The sequence below is a fragment of the Symphalangus syndactylus genome, chromosome 8 (genome assembly GCF_028878055.3).
Source record: "Symphalangus syndactylus isolate Jambi chromosome 8, NHGRI_mSymSyn1-v2.1_pri, whole genome shotgun sequence".
In the NCBI taxonomy this organism is placed as follows: Eukaryota; Metazoa; Chordata; class Mammalia; order Primates; family Hylobatidae; genus Symphalangus; species Symphalangus syndactylus.
In genome coordinates, this window is record NC_072430.2 from 112122975 (window position 1) to 112143655 (window position 20681).

The window sequence follows — 20681 nt, forward strand, 5'->3', positions numbered from 1 at the left end:
TAATTTTGCTACCACTGCACTTCTCCTTGTTAGTAGAGGAGATTTATGTAAGAGAAGAATCTTTTATTTCTAGACAAAGTAATATCCCGTTGGGAAGAAACAGCCAACGGAGAAGAAATGTTTTTTTCTTCTTTGAAGGGACTAGAACTTTTATAGCTCAGCAAATTTAAACAAGTTTGACAGTAATTCAGCTACATTATGTTTTAACTAGATTTCTGAGTTCATTTGGTAACCTAACCACCACATATATACCTATTTATAACTTGAAATTTGCCTTTAAAGTCACGAAAGCACAAAGCACTGTGGTGCTTGTAACACTCTTCCATATTATTATAGGTAACTAAATGACCATGGAATCTGGAGCCGAGAACCAGCAGAGTGGAGATGCAGCTGTAACAGAAGCTGAAAACCAACAAATGACAGTTCAAGCCCAGCCACAGATTGCCACATTAGCCCAGGTATAAAATACATGGAGAGATTCCAGTTTGTGTCTCTTCCTAGAGGAATACGTTTCCAAGAGAATTTAGTTGTCATTACATAGATAATACATAGAATGAGCAGAGATATTCTTACAATATCAAAATTCCTATTTACTTAGTATTAGCGTATACTTAGAAATGATAGTATTAATTCAATAACAGTAAAATGTATTATTAAACAATAATACGGTATTTTTTGTGAAATGATCCAGAAATAATTACATTTTAAACTTATGGGTAAATGGTGCTCTCAGATAAGGGAAGAAAACCTTGGCTATGTATGACTACTGCTTTTTTTTTTTTTTTTAAATATGACAGATTTATTTTTCAGCAGTGGGAATGCAGATAATATGAAAGCCTAAGTTTATATAACTAAACTAAAAATTAGGATAAGCAAATAAATTGACATGTAAGGAAATTTTAAGGATGATAGCAGTTTTTCGTTTCCGTATATTTTAAATATAATTTCTGATTCTTTCATTTCATCTTTGTCTTTAACATCCTAAGAATATTTTCTCTCATTCTTATGTTTTTGTTTGCATGCATTTTCCTCAAATATTTTATTAACAGCTGTTTACATAGATAGGAATGAGAAAAGTGGTTAACTTAAAAAACAAATAGCAAATACAGACCTGCTAGGTAATAGTGTGATACCGTCTCTTTCAGATGAAGGTTCCCAGGAGAATATGACCCTAGCAGAAGCTCTGATATATGTAGCTTCAGTTTCTCCAAGAGTTTAAGAGTTCTTAGAGAAGTCACCTAGCAAGAATGAATCATGGGAAATAGAGGACTCACCACACTTGGGTGTCTGGCTGAGATAGTGTGAGCCAGATACTGGATTTCCAGCAAGAATATAGTCAGAAGGACTGAGCTGTTTTTGTGTTTTCTCCTAAGACCACCAGGGTTTACCTCCAGCCTTCAGGAATAAGACAAAGCCAAATACATTTAAGGTACTCATACGAGGCAGGCTGCAGGATTGAAGGGGAGAGAGCCAGGACTTCCATCAATATAGGGGCAACAGATAAGAATCTGGGCTCATCTGTGCATTTTGCCCTTTAGAAAGAAGAAGACACAATGCTAGGCCGGGCACCATGGCTCATGCCTGTAATCCAAACACTTTAGGGGGCTGAGGCAGGCAAATCACTTGAGGTCAGGAGTTCAAGACCAGCCTGGCCAACATGGTAAAACCCCATCTCTACTAAAAATACAAAAATTAACCAGGCATGGTAGGACACCTGTAAATCCAGCGACCTTAGAAGGCTGAGGGAGGAGAATTGCTTAAGTCTGAGAGGCAGAGGTTGCGGTGAACTGAGATTGCGCCACTGCATTCCAGCCGGGATGACAGAACAAGATTCCCTCTCAAAAAAAAAAAGAAAAAAAAGAGGAAGAAGATGCAGTGCCAGCAGGCATCTTTATGATGATGGCCCTTAACATATCTATCTCTGGAGTCACACTATTTTGTCCAGTCTGGTTGTCCCCAGAGTCGGCTGTATTGTGTCATCCTGGGAATTCCTTTCTCCCTACTTCCATTTTCTCACAGTTTGTGTTTTTGATATGGTAAAGCATGTTTTTCAGTGGTTTTATGAGAAAGAAGGGTTGGCTGAGTAAAGATAGCATGTTATAAAAATTGAATGTACGGGCCGGGTGTGGTGGCTCACATCTGTAATCCCAGCACTTTGGGAGGCTGAGGTGGGCGGATCACGAGGTCAGGAGATTGAGACCGTCCTGGCTAACGCAGTGAAGCCCAAGCCCGTCTCTACTAAAAATACAAAAAAATTAGCTGAGTGTGGTGGTGAGCTCCTGTAGTCCTGTAGTTCCAGCTACTCGGGAGGCTGAGGCAGGAGAATGGCATGAACCCGAGACCGCGCCACTGCACTCCAGCCTGGGCGACAGAGCGAGACTCCATCTCAAAAAGTAAATAAAAATAAAAATTGAATGTACATGTGCCTTAACATCTGGAAGATGCACAACAAAAATATTAAAAGTGATTAGCTATGGGTGATAGGAATATAAAGGGTTTTTATTTTATTTTTTATATCTGTATTTTATAAATTTATAATGAGAGAAGCCATTATATAAAATTATTAGTGTAGAAAAGGAATTATTTATTGAGTTAGCTAGCTATATTTTCCCTAGAGAAGACTCAGGAAAGAGAACATAGTAATTGCTTCAAATATTAGAAGAGCATTTATATAGAATTGAGATGAGATACTCTGAATAAGGTTATGGTTCTCAAACTTCAGTGTAGGGGAAAGTATGATTGGGTTCCTGTTAGAGTTGACTTTACAGAGTATCCTGTGTGACTCTAATGAAGCTATTCCATGGACCACATTTTGAGAACCAAATAAAACTAAGCAAGACTTATAGTGGCCAGAGAGAAAGTGATTAATAAGTAAGGACTTTATTACTATCCAGAGATGGAAGCTCCCGGTTTTAACCTATATGCCAAAGACTCTGTATTTATAGGGATCTTTCCCCCAGGCTTCACAGTCAAATATTTCACTGCCTGCTAAAATAAACATCTATACAAATTCAGATGTCAGATTAGTTTCATCATCTTCCATTACAACCCCAGTCACCCAAAAGCCTATTCTTACTTCTTGCATTCTCTTTTTCAATTAAGGACAGTCTACCAATTCTCTTTCAGACATGAAACGTGGGTCATCTGCAATTCCCCTGTCACCTCTTTTAACCATTCATAAAGCCGTTTCTGGACTGCTTCCAAATTTTCGTAAAATCACTTCCCTCATTCCCATCTCTACTACTACTAACTGCCCTCTTTTTGGCCTTCATCATCTTTCCTTAACTACTGCATGGGCTTTTTTCGTTGGTCTCCCCACCACCAGTTTCCCCCCTGAAATATGTATCTTTCACACTGCCACTAAAGTGATTTTTTTTTTTGAGATAGAGTTTTGTTCTTATTGCCCAGGCTGGAGTGCAATGGCGCGATCTCGGCTCACTGCAACCTCTGCCCCCTGGGTTTAAGCAGTTCTCCTGCTTCAGCCTCCCAAGTAGCTGGGATTACAGGCGCCTGCCACCACACCCTGCTAATTTTTTGTATTTTTAGTAGAGATGGGGTTTCACCATGTTGGCCAGGCAGGTCTCAAACTCCAGACCTCAGGTGATCCACCCGCCTTGGCCTCCCAAAGTGCTGGGATTACAGGCATGAGCCACCTTGCCCGGCCTAAAGTGATCTGTCTAAAAGCAAACATCACCATGGTATTCAGGAGTTCAAAAGCCCTTCAGTGGCTTCTGTAATACCCTCAGGATAAAATGCAGTTTCTTTGATGTGACATAATACAGGCTTTTTATGACTAGCACATCTAGCCCCACCTGCCTCTGTTGTCTTCTCTATCCCTACTTCATACATCATACAGTAACATACTTATGTGCACCATTGGTGCTGAGCTGCTGGTTATCCCACTCTGCCATGTATGCTGTTTCTCTTTTGTTTCTCTTCGCTTTTGCCACTACTACACTCTGTGCTTGAAATTCCATGACTCTTCCCTGTAAGTAATAATAACAAGTCTAATTTTTTTCTTTTGTTTTAAATTCACATTCTTCCCTGATAGCCTCCCCTTCTCTTAGGTTGAGTAGAGTAATTCTCAGTGTGTCCATTTTTCTTTTAGCAAACCTCATTACTAAACTGAATTGTATTGTGTCTCTTTTCCCCATTCCTTCACATACATACCCCCAATAATTTATTTGAGGTCAGAGACCCCTATCTTTCTCACTTCTGTAGTTTCAGTTCTAACATTATTCCTGGAACATAGGTCCGCAATAACTGTTTCCTGAATTAGCAAATAAAATTCCTATCCTTGAATGTGTTCAAGCATAGGAGCAATAAATAAGATCTGATAGACATGTATGATTTAAGGACCCTTTTAATCTGGATATTGACTCAATAAAACTGCCTTAGTTCTAGACTTAGTAGGTCAGGTTTGCTTATGCTTGAGAGCAGTTAGATTTTAGAACGTGACTTATTTAACATGATATTCTTTAGGATTTTATGTTTCTTCAAGGATAGTATATCTGTTGACCTTGGGTGAACACTTAATCTCATTGAGCAGTTATTTCTGTTTTTAAAATGGAGATCCTTATCACCCAGTCTTCAGTTTCTTCAAATAGCAAAATCAGAAATTGGAAATGAAAGCAGGTGGGAAAATGTAAAGTGCCATACAAATAAAGTGATATCTCATGCAGAGTGTCTGTATTACATATTTGGTATAACATTGAAATAGTTTTTAATTTTTTTGTCACTTGGGAAGAGCTGAAAAGGGTAGGAGTATAGTTTTTGGTGTTTTTTATAGTGTTTTTTCTTAAAGAATATTAAATTTAGTCATTACTTTCATATCAGTGAAATACATATCTAGCAAAAAGTTCACGTTTTTGCTTCTAAAAAGTTATTTCATATTGAACATGAGTACTGCCAAAGAGTGTCTGGGATGATAATTCTTTTGTGTGTTCAACACCATAGGTATCTATGCCAGCAGCTCATGCAACATCATCTGCTCCCACCGTAACTCTAGTACAGCTGCCCAATGGGCAGACAGTTCAAGTCCATGGAGTCATTCAGGCGGCCCAGCCATCAGTTATTCAGTCTCCACAAGTTCAAACAGTTCAGGTATGTGTATAAAAAGTTCTGCATCTATTTTAATAACTATTGTTTATAGCCATATCTCTCTCCTTTCACTAGTTATGAAAATAAGGACACATCTAGTTCAGTTTATTTTATTCACAGAATAGGAATATGCTGCATCTGTATAGTCACCTTAGGTATAGGAACATATATAGAGAAGAACAAACATAAAAGAAAATGACTAATTTCTTAAGCTGCAGAAGAAAAAGAATTGATTGGGGAAAATAATGAAGTACATGAGATAAAGTGGAAGTGTTTGGGAGAAACGGTAGGACTAAAGTACCTCAGTTAAGGGAAATTGAGATGCAAAAATAGTAACTAATTTTCTAAATCTGCAATTGGAGAAAAATAAACCCTTGATCAAAAATTAATAACCTTACCTAAGATATTATTTGAACTTAGAAATTACATAAAGCATTTGTAAAATCAGCTGTGCTTAGGGTTTTCAGTTACAGTGTGTAACTTTGAAATAATATATTCAGAGGGTACATCTTAAGGGTCAGGGATTATACTATGCATGTTATCTAATTCTTTGGAGAGATCTTTCCTTTGGGTTTGATCCACAGGTAATAAAGGCACTGTAGACCTTTGAAGGTGACTACTCTGTTTAACTGTAGGGAACCGAGAACAGTATAGATCATTGCAATTGAGCTTATTGAAAAAAAAGACTTGAACGTTCATTCAAGTAGGCCATAACCCCAGCCTCCCATTTCATATTTTTTGCTTCACAGTCTTCCTGTAAGGACTTAAAAAGACTTTTCTCCGGAACACAGGTGAGTCCTAGGTCCTAGATTTGGAGAGAACTATTATTAGAAAGGAAGGTGAGAAATTATTCTTTATGTCTTTGTCCTTTTCCTCTATAAACATGGAATTTCAACACTTGAACAGAAACCTCAGAGATCTTCTGGGTCTAGGCCATACTTGTTACCTCCCCAGCCTTAATTCTGTTTAACATTTAACATGTTGCTTAATTCTGTTTAACATTTCTCCCCTCTTCCTAATGGTAGTCCAGCATTTACTTGAACACTTTCAGAGAAAGGAAGCTCAATCTCCTGAGGTAACCTGTTTACAATTAGGAGTGATTGCTAAAATATTCTTCCCTGTGATGATCCAAAATATATCTTCCTAAAACTTTTACCTAGTGATCCCGGGTAAACACAGGTTCTATTCTCGGAAACTAGATTAGCAAGTCTAATTCCTGTTCCATTGGACTGCTTCCTCTTCCCCATCCCCCGCACCCTTCCTATTTTTAAGAAAATTTCCAGACTAAACAAACTATTTTTCTTTAGCTATTTATTAGATGGTATAACTTTGTTTCCTCTTCACCATCCTGGTTGTTTTCTTCTGGGTGAGCGCTCTTATGTTTTCTTTACATATAGTAACCAGAACTGATTAATATTTGTAGAGGGGAGAAGTGCTGTCTTTGTCCTGGAAGCATTCTATTAATGTCCTCAGTAGAATTTGTCAGTCATTTTATACTATTGAGTCATTGAACTGCTATTACCCACCTCTACTTCATTCTGTCTTTGTGCTTTTGGTTCGCTTTGACACTTAAGTGGGAGTGTGGGGGAGGAGAAGTAATGTTTTTGTGTGAAATCATCAGTTGTATGAATTTCCATAAGACACTGGGAATGGCATTTGTTAACAAGTAAAAGATAGTGTTGTGCATGTAAAGATCTAAGAACTTGATATTTCTGTGAAATCACAATGACTGAGCAATAGTCCTTTGCCTTAGTTTTTATTCCATTGAGTGCTACCTTACCATTGTCCATACTAATTCCCTAACCATATTCTCCTCTTGGTAATAGTGAAAAAACTTGATTTGCTAGTAAGGAGACCTAGATTCCAGACCCAGTTTGGACATTAATAAGTCAAATGGCCTTGGGCACATCTGCCTTTCTCTTTTTCACTTATAGAAGATCTTTCTATAAAGAACACAAAAATTACTTAAGTTACAGCCACAAAATTTGCTAAGATTACTGTTTTTTTATTGTAATATGTGTTACTGTTGATTGTATTCTTGATTTTAATCTTTATTCTGGGGCAACATAGTTTGGACATGAAGATTTTATGGCCATTAAGTATAGAAATATTCTTTTTTTTTATTTGCTTGTATTCATCTTTAAGGAACACATTTTTCCATTAAGGTCCGTTAAGGTGAGCTGTACTTCTAATTTAAGAGTGTGTATTTATAAAAGAAAAGTTGGACTTATTGAACCCTGGATTCTACAAATAGAGATACAAATATAATATTTTTTTCTTTAAAAGGCCTAAACTATGGAGTATCTATTTTAATAGTTATCTTAGCCAGTTAATGGTAATTAGTGTTAACAGCTAGGAAATAGTTTATATCAGAAGAGATGATCAAACAAGGAGAGGATCTTCTAGATGGGAGACCTCATTAATATTCCAGAATAAAGTTTCCAAAATATACAAGGTACAGTTCTCTTGATGTGAGAATAGATTATTACTTTAAATTATCATTCATTCCTACAACAAACCTTTATTGGTGACATGCTATGTCACTGTTCTAGTTGCTATAAAAGACAGCAATGAGCAAATAATACTTCTCTGTTCTCAAGAAGATCACATTTTAATGAAAAGAGACAGACTATGAAAAAATAAATTGTGTCAGGTGAGGAGAATTAATGAGAGAGATGAATAAAGCCAGGGGAAGGGGATGGAGAATGATGTGGAGGGAAGCGTGTTCTACTTTATGTAATGTGCTCAGGGAACACAGCACAGACCAGAAGCCAATGAAGGAGGCTAAGGCATGCAGATCCAAAGATTTGGAAGTGAGGGTGTACTTGGGATATCAAAGAATCACAGAAAGGTATGGCTGGAATAGAGTAAGTGAGGAGGGAAGTGATTGGAGATGCAATTTACAGCGTAAGTTTGTCTCCTTTAAAATGTCAAATCTACATACTTTAAAACCCTAGAAATAGAACTTTGTAAATTGTTCAGGAGTCTTCCGGAGTTTCAGCAGGGGAGGTGAAAATAATAAACTAGATAAATCTCATTGAAAGCTTGCATAATTGGTAGATGAAAATGATTATTTAGTAAGCATACCTCAAATGCACCTTGTTTTGTTATCTACATGAGTTTTCTTTTTCAATGCCAGCAGTTGTTAAATTACATTTCAGAAAACCCAAGCTTAGAATCTGACTTCTAAATAACTGTTATAAAGTGTTAAATGAGGTCAGACTCCATGGCTTATGCCTGTAATCCCAGCAGTTTGGGAGGCTGAGGCGGGCGGATCACTTGAGCTCAGGAGTTCGAGACCAGCCTGGCCAACATGGCAAAACGCCATCTGTACTAAAAATGCAAAAATTACTCAGGCGTGGTGGTAGGCGCCTATAGTCCCAGCTACTCAGGAGGCTGAGGCACAAGAATCGCTTGAACCCTGGAGACAGAGGTTGTGGTGAACCAAAATCATGCTGCTGTACTCCAGCCTGAGTGACAGAGTGAGACTCTTGTCTCAGAAAATAAAAGTGTTAAATGATTTTTTAATGAAGCATATTAAATCATGTCATTCTCACTATCCTGAAAAATAACATTATTTATCTTTAAGAAATGTATAAATTTTTAATATTTATGCTTATCCTATCTCTTTAAGAACTCTTGTTTTATAATATAAATACTTAAAATTTAGAAATAAGAAAAATGTATACCTATGTAAAATTTTTCTTATTTATAAGAGATACATGCAGATCAAAAGAGTTGGAAGATCATTGATCTAGACTTTCAGTAAGCTTCTTGATCCAATGAGTAAAACACCGTATCTAAGGCCAGGCGCGGTGGCCTATAATCCCAGCCCAGGCAGGAGGATTGCTTAAAGCCAGGAATTCAAGACCAGCCTAGGCAACATAGCAAGACCCTGTCTCTACAAAAAAATTAAAAATTAGCTGGGAGTGGTAGTGCATGCCTGCAATCCCAGCTACTCAGGAGGTCGAGTCTGGAGGATCACTTGAGCTCATGAGTTTGAGGCTGCAGTGGGCTGTGATTGCACCACTGCACTCCAGCCTTGGTGAGTGAGTGAGATCCTGTCTCTTAAAAAAAAAAATCTTAAATTAAAAAAAAAAAAAAAACTATACCCAAACCATGAGTCTCAACTCTACCAAGGGATAGTACTTAAGTTTCCAAAGGACCATATATAGGTTTAGGAAACATCAAATATTACCATTGTTTTGATTGGTTCTAGTTACTTTATAGTTTATTTTAAAATTTCAAATAATCAAAACAGAGTCCTCCACCTTTCCAATATAAACAGGTAGTATGGGTTTTAAATAAACCAAAGTTGAGAAATATAGACCTAAAACTTTATATCTACAAGTGGTAGTTTAGCTTTTTGAAAATTTCTTGACTTACAAATGGCCAAAATTAAAGACCTATTTAAGGAATTCAGAAAGAAGTTAATAAGTGATAGGAGATGAGAACAAAAGGAAGGGGTTCCATCATTGGAATATGATAATGATGTGATGTTTATAATTGGGATGTAATTTTTCATATGTATGTTTTTATTCTGTTATTTATAAAATAGATTTTTGACATGATTTTTATTGATCTCAGTTATGTGGGTCCAGTATGATTTTTTTTTTTTTAACATCAGTTTTAGGCTCACAGCCAAATTGAGAGGAAGCTACAGAGATTACCTGTATACTCCCTCCGTAACTCCGTGGATAGCGTCCCCTGTTCTTAACATCCCCCCGAGACCAGTACATTTGTGTTATAATTTCATGACCCTACATTAACACATCATAATTACCCAGAGTCCATAGTTTACATTAAACTTCATTCTTGGCTTGGTATATTCTGTGACAGTATTTTTATTATTGATTAAGTGATAGATTAGGGACTCCATAGGAATTAGCTTCATGGCTTACTTCTCTTCGGATGGTATTCCCAAAGAGGAGGTGTTGTGTTTATTTCAGTGGTCTGAATTCTCTTTACATTTACAAAGTTGCAAGCACTAAATAGTGATAAGTTAATTCCTTCTGTGTGAATTGACAAAATCTTACAGGTCAGAGAAAGGCAACCTTTTTTTTTTTTTTCATTAAGGGCCATAGATCCAGAGTTAGAAAAAAAAAAAAAGGACACATTAAAAAACAACATTAATTTGTTTCATTTCAAAACTATCCTGTGGGTAGTTTATATGGCATGTTTTAATGTTGTTTTAATGAGTTCCAACTTGGAAGGGGGGTGTTCCTTAATCACTATATGTCCTTAAGAGAAACATGTAAGGATGGGGCATATGAGAGTCAAGCAGTGGACACAGAAAGAGCCACAGAGGAGCTAAGTGAATTCTGAGTGGAGTATTAATGAAGCGAAACAACATTTGTCACAGTACTATCAACTTTGAGTTCAGTCTTGTTATTCCTCAAATTTCTGATCCTTTCCTCAGGCCTTTTCATAGTTCCTGATCTTCTGTATGTGACAAAGTTTGTGCAGAGACTCTTGTGTGTGGGCTAGTTACAGCAGCTACTGATTAACGTGAAACTTTTCTGTGTGCTTCTTTGGCAGTAATTACAGCATTATTCTGCTGAGAATCACATACTAAATTCAGCATTACTCACCTTTTTATCTGTCATTTGTGAATTCATTATATGTTGCCTGTTGATTTTTAGGTCTTTCAGACTGTACTTAGACTTTAAAGTGTTTGGATGGGGCAAATTACTTCATTATAAATATATTTTACCACAAGTTACTAGCTTTATCTGGTTTCATTTTTAAATGAGCATGCATATCACAAAGCCCTGTAAAATGAATGCCTACTTGGGAGAACTATTAGGCTCAGACCACACATAGAGTACGCTTGGAATTTCTCAAGTACTTCTGAATATGTTTTCTTACTGCCATTGCCATACGTTTTGACGTGTAGCTGACCTACATAGACCCTTTTGTCTTGGTTAAGTATAATTCTTACTCTGACCGCATAATGTGCCCCTAGTTCAGGAAAGAGCATAACGTTTCTGCTGATTAGAGAAACTTGGGCAGTGTAAATTTGACAATCAAGCATACTTAGGTAAGTGAACTCTTCTAGTCTAGAAAAGGTGTGAAAATGCCACTGGTTGCTGCTTCTGACAAACCTGGTTTGAGACTAGAACAGTCTGGTTTGAGACTGGAACCACCAGGATTTTGATGCTGGTAAGGATGTCTAGAATGGAGGTACTAAATATTGACAGTGGCTCCACTACTTCCTAGCTTTGTGACTCAGGTGAGTTACTTCTTTGTGCCTTAGTTCTTCCATCTATGGAATGGATATAATAGTATAGTACCCATCTGGCACCTACATTACTGTGAGTATTAAGTAATGTAGTGTATGTAAATGCATTAGCATAACACCTGGCACATAGTCATCTGTAAATTGTAGTTTCTATCATTAATATTCCATGTAAAATTTTTATTCGCTTATCTTATTACTTTTCAGTCTAGGTATTCTTATCAGAAAAACATAGTTCTTTACCTTGAATTTTTACTTAAAAGTGATTATAGAATGCTAACTTTGAAACATGTTAGGAGTTTTTCCTAACTTGCTAGGCACAACTGTCAGGGATGTGATGATGGATCGCCAGTCTTACTGTACAACTGTAAATATATTCATAAGTGTATATACAGTTAAAGAATAATATTTGTATAGTCATTATATAGACTTAGGACCAAATATTTAGCCATCCATTTTATCCCTTATATCAGAAACCTTATTTTAGTTGGTAGTTTTGTTCCAACAGATGTAAGAAAAAACTGATAAGTAATAACTGATGCATTCAGGATTGATTACATGGAGTCCTGAAAAAAAAAATTAAACTGCAGCTATTTTAGGTTCTCTAACTTCATGTTAGTTTATAGGGTAAGTACAGGGAAGGGGAGAGTGATTGGTATGGTTGTCTCCCATAAGAACTGATTTTTTTCTACTGAAGCATGTATAAAGTTTATATATGACTTTTTGTATTTGACTGTTTAATAAAAATTTTATAGGAACTAAATTTGATTATCAATATAAAGTTTTTCTTTATTTTCAGATTTCAACTATTGCAGAAAGTGAAGATTCACAGGAGTCAGTGGATAGTGTAACTGATTCCCAAAAGCGAAGGGAAATTCTTTCAAGGAGGCCTTCCTACAGGTATGGAATTTAATAGTTAGAATCAAAGATGTGGAGGAAGTCTTAGGTAGTTGCAGATAAAGAGATGTCAGAACACCAGTTAGTTGCTCAAGTCAGTTCCTTATAGATTACTTTTCTTCATCTTATTTGTCTGAAATAAAGTGGAAGCTTATCCTACAGAATAAGAAGAGCACTTGTTACTCTCACCAGTCCTAATTTTTTTTTTTTCTGTTTCTGTAGACTGTGCTGGCTGTCTTTCTGTTAAAAGTTTGGAATACAGTTGATAAGGTTATAGCATTTTTTAGTTATAAGCCAACTCTGAGGCTCTGTTATTTATCTATGTAGTAACACATTGCAAACCATTTTTTATGCCATGGTACTTAAACAGATGGCTATTAATTTAATAATTGTCTCAGGGAGATGCTTTACTAACATCCCCTAATTTTAGGGGTAGCTTACTGTTACTTTTGTGTTCAGTTATAGATGTTGCTTAGTCCATGCCTTGCCTCCAAGGTGAACCAAAACCATTTTGTTGCCTAGTCCATGCCTTGCCTCCAAGGTGAACCAAAACCATTTTTTAATGTAAAAATTAGCCCACATTAAATATCTTCAGGAAGGGCAGTTCCATAAATCTTGATAAGTTTACTTCAGCGTTGAAGAAACTTCAGACTCATAATTATCTTCCTTGTTAGTGTAAATTATTTTTTATATATTCCTATTTTTCAAAGGGATGGTTTTTTTCCCCCCCGCTTGGCTATTAAGCTAACCCTTTTCTCTGTCCTTACAATTAAATTAAGAATCCTAAGTGACTAGCAATACATTGATTTTGAGGTCTAAGAAATTTTATATTACCAGTATATGTTATATGTATTTATATTCATAATTTATTTTAAGTATAGCTAGTGTTAGATTTTAACTTTGAAGCGTATCTCCTGTTAGTATATAACACATTTGATCTTGAAGCAAATCCAACCAAATACTACTAGCAAAGTAATTACACAGGTAAATATAAAAGCCAGGATTATTATAGTTTTGGTTTGTAACTCCTTTTTTTCCTATATGATCGGAAAGACAAAGGCATAGAACAATAACTATAAATTTATGTGAATAAGAACATGATATATGAAGATGTCATTTTTTATAATAACAGCATAAAGGGACAGTTTATAACTAGTTTGTTACAAATTTAAGATATCAAAAATTACTTGGGTTAGAGTTGTTTCCCACCTTTCAGTGTGATTATGTTATTCATTTGAAATATAGTATGGTTCCTTTGTTTTTGGGTTTCATTTTAGAGTTTCTCCACCCATCCTTGTTGATCTTTATTTTTTTTCTAGTAAGTGAAACATTTAACACTGTACCAAAAGTCAGAATTGCACAAAAAAAGTATACTCAATAGTGCCTCCCCATTCCTTCCGTCGTTTTCATTTCTTTCCTACCCATCCCCAGTAAATAGCTAAAATCATTACTCTCTGGTTTATCCATCCTGATTTTTTTTCCTGAACAAATGAGCAGATACATGTCTGTTTTCTTATTTCCCTTTTTTCCTTACACAGAAGATATGCTATATCCATTATTTGGGTGTACCATAGTTTATTCAACCACTCGCCTATATAGGCATATAGATTGTTTCCAGTATTTTTTTTCCTTTTTATTTGTTTTTCTGTTTTAGACCTTGGATATATGTCTCCATTATTTTGCAGTTACAAACAGTGCCAATGGGAATAATCTTAAGCGAATTTATTTTCATATTGTTGGAATTGGGGTGAATTCCTGGAAATGGGATTGAGGCACGAACACCTGTATTTCCTTAAATATCACCAATTCCTTATATCGGGGTTGTGCCAATTTTATACTCCCAGCAGCAATGTATGAGAGTGTGGTTTTTTTTTGTTTTGTTTTTGTTTTTTTGTAGCTTTGCTAACAGATTTTGTTACACTTTTTTATGTTTCCCAATCTGAGAAGTGAGAATTTAAAAATCAGGTTTTGATCTTTTTTCCCTTTAGTTGATTGTTGACTTTTTACTTTCCGACTTTGTGTGTGTGTGTTCTTTGAGATGCAAAAGATGTTTTTTAATGTAGTCAGTCTTACTGTTACCCTTAATTGCACCCTTCCTTACATTGAGGTTAAAGATAATACATCTTTTTTTTTTTTTGTACACATTTGGGTTCCTTTTGACATCTAGATGAATCCCTGACCCATAAAGAGTTTATTCATGTAATTTATGTATTTTAAACTTCTGCTGGCTGGGTGTGATGGCTCACACCTGTAATCCCAGCACTTCAAGAGGCCAAGGCGTGTGGATCACCTGAGGTCAGGAGTTCGAGACCATCCTGGCCAACATGGTGAAACCCTGTCTACTAAAAATACCAAAAAAATTAACTGGGCATGGTGGCAGGTGCCTGTAGTCCCAGCTACTCTGGAGGCTGTTGCAGGAGAATTGCTTGAACCCTGGAGGTGGAGGTTGCAGTGAACCAAGATCGCGCCACTGCACTCCAGCCTGGGTGACAGAGCAAGACTCCATCTCAAAAAAAAAAAAAAAAAAAAACCTTCTGTCCTGAGCACTAGCAGCTTTCTGTCAGTTTTCTCATCTTTAACTATATTTGTATTTAGCCAGTAAATTTTACTTATATTTTTAATTATTCTAGTTTTCTAATTTTGTAGGAAAATTTTGAATGACTTATCTTCTGATGCACCAGGAGTGCCAAGGATTGAAGAAGAGAAGTCTGAAGAGGAGACTTCAGCACCTGCCATCACCACTGTAACGGTGCCAACTCCAATTTACCAAACTAGCAGTGGACAGTATAGTGAGTAATAGACAATTTCTGTTTCAAAAAGTGAGGAGGAAAGCTAATAGTTGCATTCTCTTCAGAGAAACCATAGAAGTGCCAAGTCGTCTCAGTTTTGCTGCCATTATTATATTTCCTTTACTCTTCACTATGCAAAGGTCTGTAATGGTAGTATTTTCTTTTCTTCAGAGAGTTTTAGTTAGTATTAGTCAAGTATATAAGCCTTTTAGATGTCCTTTTATTTTTGTGCAGATGCATGAAAAGTCTGAAGTTTTTGAACCGCTAATTGAGACCCTAGGTTTTAGGCCTCGTATGTGTTGAGAGAACATGAGTTTTTTAGATTAAAAAAAAAAATCATTCCTTGAATATATCTCGGTATTCATTTTAATAGTTTGTCTTGCCTTCTGAAGGTAGCATTTTAATATCTTCGTATTTAATAATGTTTCAAGTGGGGATAAGCGTGGCTTGGTTGAGTCAGCACATTCAATTATTCCTTTTCATATGAAAGATAGTAATATACTTTTTGGCCCATGTAAAGCAAAAATTGCTCTTACAAAATTATTTAAAAGTTTTCATTTCTATGATGTCTCTGTCTGGCACTTAGGTCTGTCTTCTTCACCAAAATCTGTTATAAGGCACTTTCGAATTTTATTTTGTTTGATCAAAAGCATTTGTGTGAATGGTACTTTTTTCTCTTTTTCCCTTTTTTTTTTTTCTTTTTGCCTCTCAAAGTGCTTTATTCATTCAGTGATTTTTTTCATTTGGATTTGTTTATTAAACCCAGTGCTGCCCATTTATATGCTTTTCCCCACCCACCTTAGTTACAAATTAAATGTACACATTGAAACTTCTTTACTGAGATAGTTTCCTAATCCCTGAGGGAATCTGTATCAGAAATATGCATAAAAGTTTGAGGCCAGGCACAGTGGCTCACACCTGTATTCCCAGCACTTTGAGAAGCCAAAGTGGAAGGATCACTTGAGCCATCCAGGAGTTTAAGACCCCATCCCTATTTATAAAAATAATTTAAAAATTAAGAAATGTGCATGAAAGTTTGACCCCCATGTTATTTTTTAGTTCCAGTTCAACCTTGTTTTACATAGCTCTAATTTGCATTCCCAACTGTATTAAAGACAAGTTCTCAAGTAGCAAACTTTTTAACTCTGCCAAGGCTGAAACTTTTGAGACTAAATAGAAGGAAGGCATTTTTGACTAAGCTTTTTATCCACTATGCTCAGTTAGCTTAGTCATCTTTTTTCTTCTTAAGATCTTTGTGGCAGATATAAAGTACAACTCTTTACCTACAACTCTATACGTGTGTGTGTGTATTGTCAGTTGAAGCCTCATACCAGATGCTTTTAGTTATTCAAGATGTGTATTCGAAGACATTGATACATGATCTTTATTTTTCCCCTACTTTAGCATACCTGAGGGATACAACATACTCCTGTCAGTAACAAATTCACTGTTACAGAGATTCTCACTTGAACTAGGAAGCATGCTCTTTAGGAAAGAGTCCTATCAGAATCTAAAAAGGGGAAATGAAGGTTAGAGAAGTACCAGCACCCCCATAGATGTTTAATTTGGTACACTCGTCTCCTCCAGCAGCTGAAAATTGCTAGTTTTAAGAGATTCAGCCAGGCACGGTGGCTCTTGCCTGTAATCCCAGCATGTTGGGAGGCCAAGGTGGTGGATCACGAGGTCAGGAGTTCAAGACCAGCCTGCCCAACATGGTGAAACCCTGTCTTCACTAAAAATACAAAAATTAGCCGGGCATGGTGGCGCACGCCTGTAATCCCAGCTGCTGGGGAGGCTGAGACAGGAGAATTGCTTGAACCCAGGAGGCGGAGCTTGCAGTGAGCTGAGATCATGCCACTGCACTCCAGCCTGGGTGACAGAGCAAGATTCTGTCTCAAAAAAAGAAAGAGAGAGATTAATACTTTGAAATTTTTAAAGCTTTGTTCATTATTTTTATCCTGTGTCCTCTCTGTATATGCACACATGGCTTTGATGGAACTGATTTAACATTTTATTCTTGATTTTCATTAAAAGCAATATAATAAATACATATAGCAACATTTATATTTCTTATAAAATGAACATATGATTGTCAGAATTCACCGTAGATATATAAACACACAGTTATGTATTTTGTTTAATAGCTGCATTGTGTTTCACTGTATAAATACAGCACTTATTTAAACTTTCTCCTGCTGATGAACATTTAGGACATTTCTATTGTTTCAAACAATGCTATATAAATATCCTAAGAGTGGAATTATCAACCATCCTGGCTAACACAGTGAAACCCCGTCTCTACTAAAAATACAAAAAATTAGCCGGGTGAGGTGGCGGCCTGTAGTCCCAGCTACTCAGGAGGCTGAGGCAGGAGAATGGCGTGAACTCGGGGGGCGGAGCCTGCAGTGAGCCGAGATCGCGCCACTGCACTCCAGCCTGGGCGACAGGGAGACTCCGTCTCAAAAAAAAAAAAAAAAGAGTGGAATTTTCAAATTAAAGCATATCCTCCGCAAGTACCCTTCCAGGTGGAGGCATGAATTTCCACTCCTTCCTTAAATTGGTTATTTTATTAAATTCATGCTGTTACTAGATTTATGTTACTTGGTTCAGTGTCCCAGGTAGTAAAATCTTATTAGTGATTCTGCTCTTAGGTAGAAAATGTGTATCTGTCATTTTGAACTTGAATTTTTTTGTTTCACTAAATAAAACTACGACTCATGATGTTTCCCTTTTTATTCCGGCCACTCAGATTCTTAGCTAACTTTCTATTTAATTGTATTCTTTTCTTAGTCTGGATTTTCTTCTACAATTGTTTTATATAACTAAGGATACATCCGTTACTTCTGTCTTTTTATTTTTGTTTTAATGAATTGTGTTTTATTGAAAGCTGTCTCAAATCTTTTTGGAATAATAAAGGGTATACATAAATATTATAGAGAAAAACTGTGTTCAGTAGGATTAGACTTCAGTTTCCAAAGTATTTTCCTATACAAGACCTCATTTGATATTTAGAACAATTGTACTTAGTGGCTAGAACCCAGATGCTTTTGTTTTTAGAGAAGAGATAACAGAATCAAATAACAGTTTAGTGATGGCTGGGCACAGTGGCTCACATCTGTGATCCCAACATTTGGGGAGGCCAAAGTGGGAGGACTGCTTGAGGCCAGGAGTTCAAGATCATCCTGGGCAACATAGCAAAACCCTATCTCTACAAAAAAATGTTTTTAGAAAATTAGTAGGGCCTGATGTCCTGTGCTAGCTACTTGGGAGTCTGAGGCAGGAGGATCACTTGAGCCTACCAGTTGGAGGCTACAGTGAGCTGTGATCTTGCCACTGCACTCCAGCCTGGAAGACAGAACAAGACCCTGTCTCATAAGAAAAAAATTAAAACAAAAAACTGTTCAGTGATGAAACTCAAACTACAACCCAGTCTTGTCATATATGGTTTACTATTTTTGCTTTCTTATTCTCACCTTGAGTTCACTGCTCTGTAGCCAAGAAGAAAGTGGTATGTTAAATACAGTAGAATTCACTCATTAACTCTAAATGAGAAATTGTGATTTGTTTCTGTTAACCTTCTGATTCTTTCAAGTAATCATGCAAAATTAATCTTAGAATAGTTGTTACTCATTTTTCGCCCTGCCTAAGATAAGTAAAACCTCTGGGATTAGCTAAACTAGATCCAGTGTATATGCCAGCATCTTAATTTTCACAAGTGTCATTTTGCTAAACTAATCACACTGTAGCCATTAACTCTTCTTACTTGATTGGGCAGTAATCAATTTTCCATGTACAGATGGCTCAGGATGTTATCATTTCCCATAGCTGGTAGATAACTGATCCCAAACTAATTCCCTTCTAATGGACAGTAACATGCTTAATCAGACATGTTGACTTTCCTGCATTGTTTACTTTTTTCTTACTCAGTTAAAATCAGTTTTCCAGTTTTATATGTGATATTGTGATTTTTGGTCCTTCTCTTTCTGAAAAGCTTGACGCCTACAGGGAGAATTGTCTAGAGAGGATATTGCCACCTATCTAAAAATGCTTCTTCCAAATAAATAATCTAATTTTTAAAATAAATTTTTCTATGTACTGTAGCATAAAGGTGATTTAGTTTTTCATAAAGTGAATATCTACTAGTATGAGCAAAAGTTGACTGATTTATTGTTTAACAAATGAATGGCAGGTGTGGCTAATAAGGGCATAAATAACAAAGGGTTCTATATGAGAATGCTTGGATGTGTATTAAGTAATTTAGAAATGACAGTAAAAGATTTTTTTTCTAAATGATGATCGCGAGCTCTGATTTTAAAATTCCATGAGAGACTGTTGATAATTAAGTTACATAGGATATTTCAGTTGTTTCATTGAGTGGATTAGATACCATTAAAGAATTTCTATAAGAAGGAATAGAATGCACTGATGAACTGCTTTATTAGTTATATGTTAAAACAACCATTTATTGGTTGCCTATTTCATGGCTGCCACTGTGCTAAGTGTATGAAAGTATATAAGAAAATTCCTACTCTCCAGAAATTTATTTACTAGTGGGACAAGTATTAATAACATTATGTAGTTAATGCTAAAAGAAAAGAAAGGATCACAGAGTGGAACCTCTCAGAACCAAATAACTTCAGAAGGAATTTAACCTTTTTCCACTTAAAAAAATTTTTAACAGGCATTATTATCATAAATTAGAATGCAGTTCATAGAGTGCATTTCTGTTGTAGAAATTGAATATGGGTTTCCTGAGGGGCAAGTTACTTGAATATATCAGACCCTTCTTGGTGATGTTATTTGCTGTAACTTCTCCTAGATTATTTTACAAATTATTCTACATTGGATTTAATGTTTTAAAAGTCTTATATGGTATTAAACTTGTAACAATAAAATCCATTGGCTTTTAGTTGCCATTACCCAGGGAGGAGCAATACAACTGGCTAACAATGGTACCGATGGGGTACAGGGCCTGCAAACATTAACCATGACCAATGCAGCTGCCACTCAGCCGGGTACTACCATTCTGCAGTATGCACAGACCACTGATGGACAGCAGATCTTAGTGCCCAGCAACCAAGTTGTTGTTCAAGGTAAGGGAATTCAGAATTCACAGGTGTGGTAAATTCTTCAAAATACTAAAATTTTATAAACTCACAGAACAAGTAAGTATCATATTGCAAAGCACCATTCAAATGTAGTTAACATTTCTTCAATATAGATAGTATTTTCCATGAACTCTTCCATTATTCCAATTGGACCAAAATGTCATGGCATAAAAACAACTATTTTCAGTTTTAAAAATATTGCATCTACCTTTAACATCTTTACTATTTGGGGTAGAAGAAACAGGATAGGTTAGAAGGAAAGACAGGAAATCAGGAGTTAGAAAAGATGGATTCTATATCTAACTGCATGGATCTGCTATGAGGCCTTGAGTAAAAGAGCTCCTCTGAGCCTCAGAAAAGTGTTTTGTTTTTTGTTGTTGTTGTTTTTGTTTTGTTTTGTTTTCATCTGTAAAATAAGAGTTGCACTGAATCTCTGAAAACAGTCTTCAGAAGTTCAGGATTCTGTTTCTCTGCCTTTTTTTTTTTTTTTCCTCAAAAGAAATTTAAATCTTCTGACATCATAAGTTTTTATTATTATTATTTTTTTAT

At 36.1% G+C, this 20681-nt stretch overlaps 1 protein-coding gene across 14 annotated transcripts in view; it reads left to right on the top strand.

Moving 5' to 3' along the window:
• The window catches only part of CREB1 (cAMP responsive element binding protein 1), a 75235-nt gene that overhangs the window by 26962 nt on the left and 27592 nt on the right, over positions 1–20681 (top strand). For 6 of the 14 annotated variants that reach the window (XR_010122215.1, XR_010122216.1, XM_055290398.2 and 3 more), the window contains exons 2-7: positions 337–458; positions 4957–5103; positions 5850–5891; positions 12138–12238; positions 14882–15024; positions 19935–20117. Coding sequence is in view for 9 of the 14 variants with exons in the window: in XM_055290398.2 (XP_055146373.1) it covers positions 345–458; positions 4957–5103; positions 5850–5891; positions 12138–12238; positions 14882–15024; positions 19935–20117 (730 nt within the window). In the remaining 5 variants the exon portion in view is untranslated. Of the gene's footprint in view, positions 1–336; positions 459–3844; positions 3989–4956; positions 5104–5849; positions 5892–12137; positions 12239–14881; positions 15025–19934; positions 20118–20681 lie in introns of those variants that run through there. The other 8 variants (XR_010122218.1, XR_010122217.1, XM_055290400.2 and 5 more) reach the window with 3 other exon arrangements.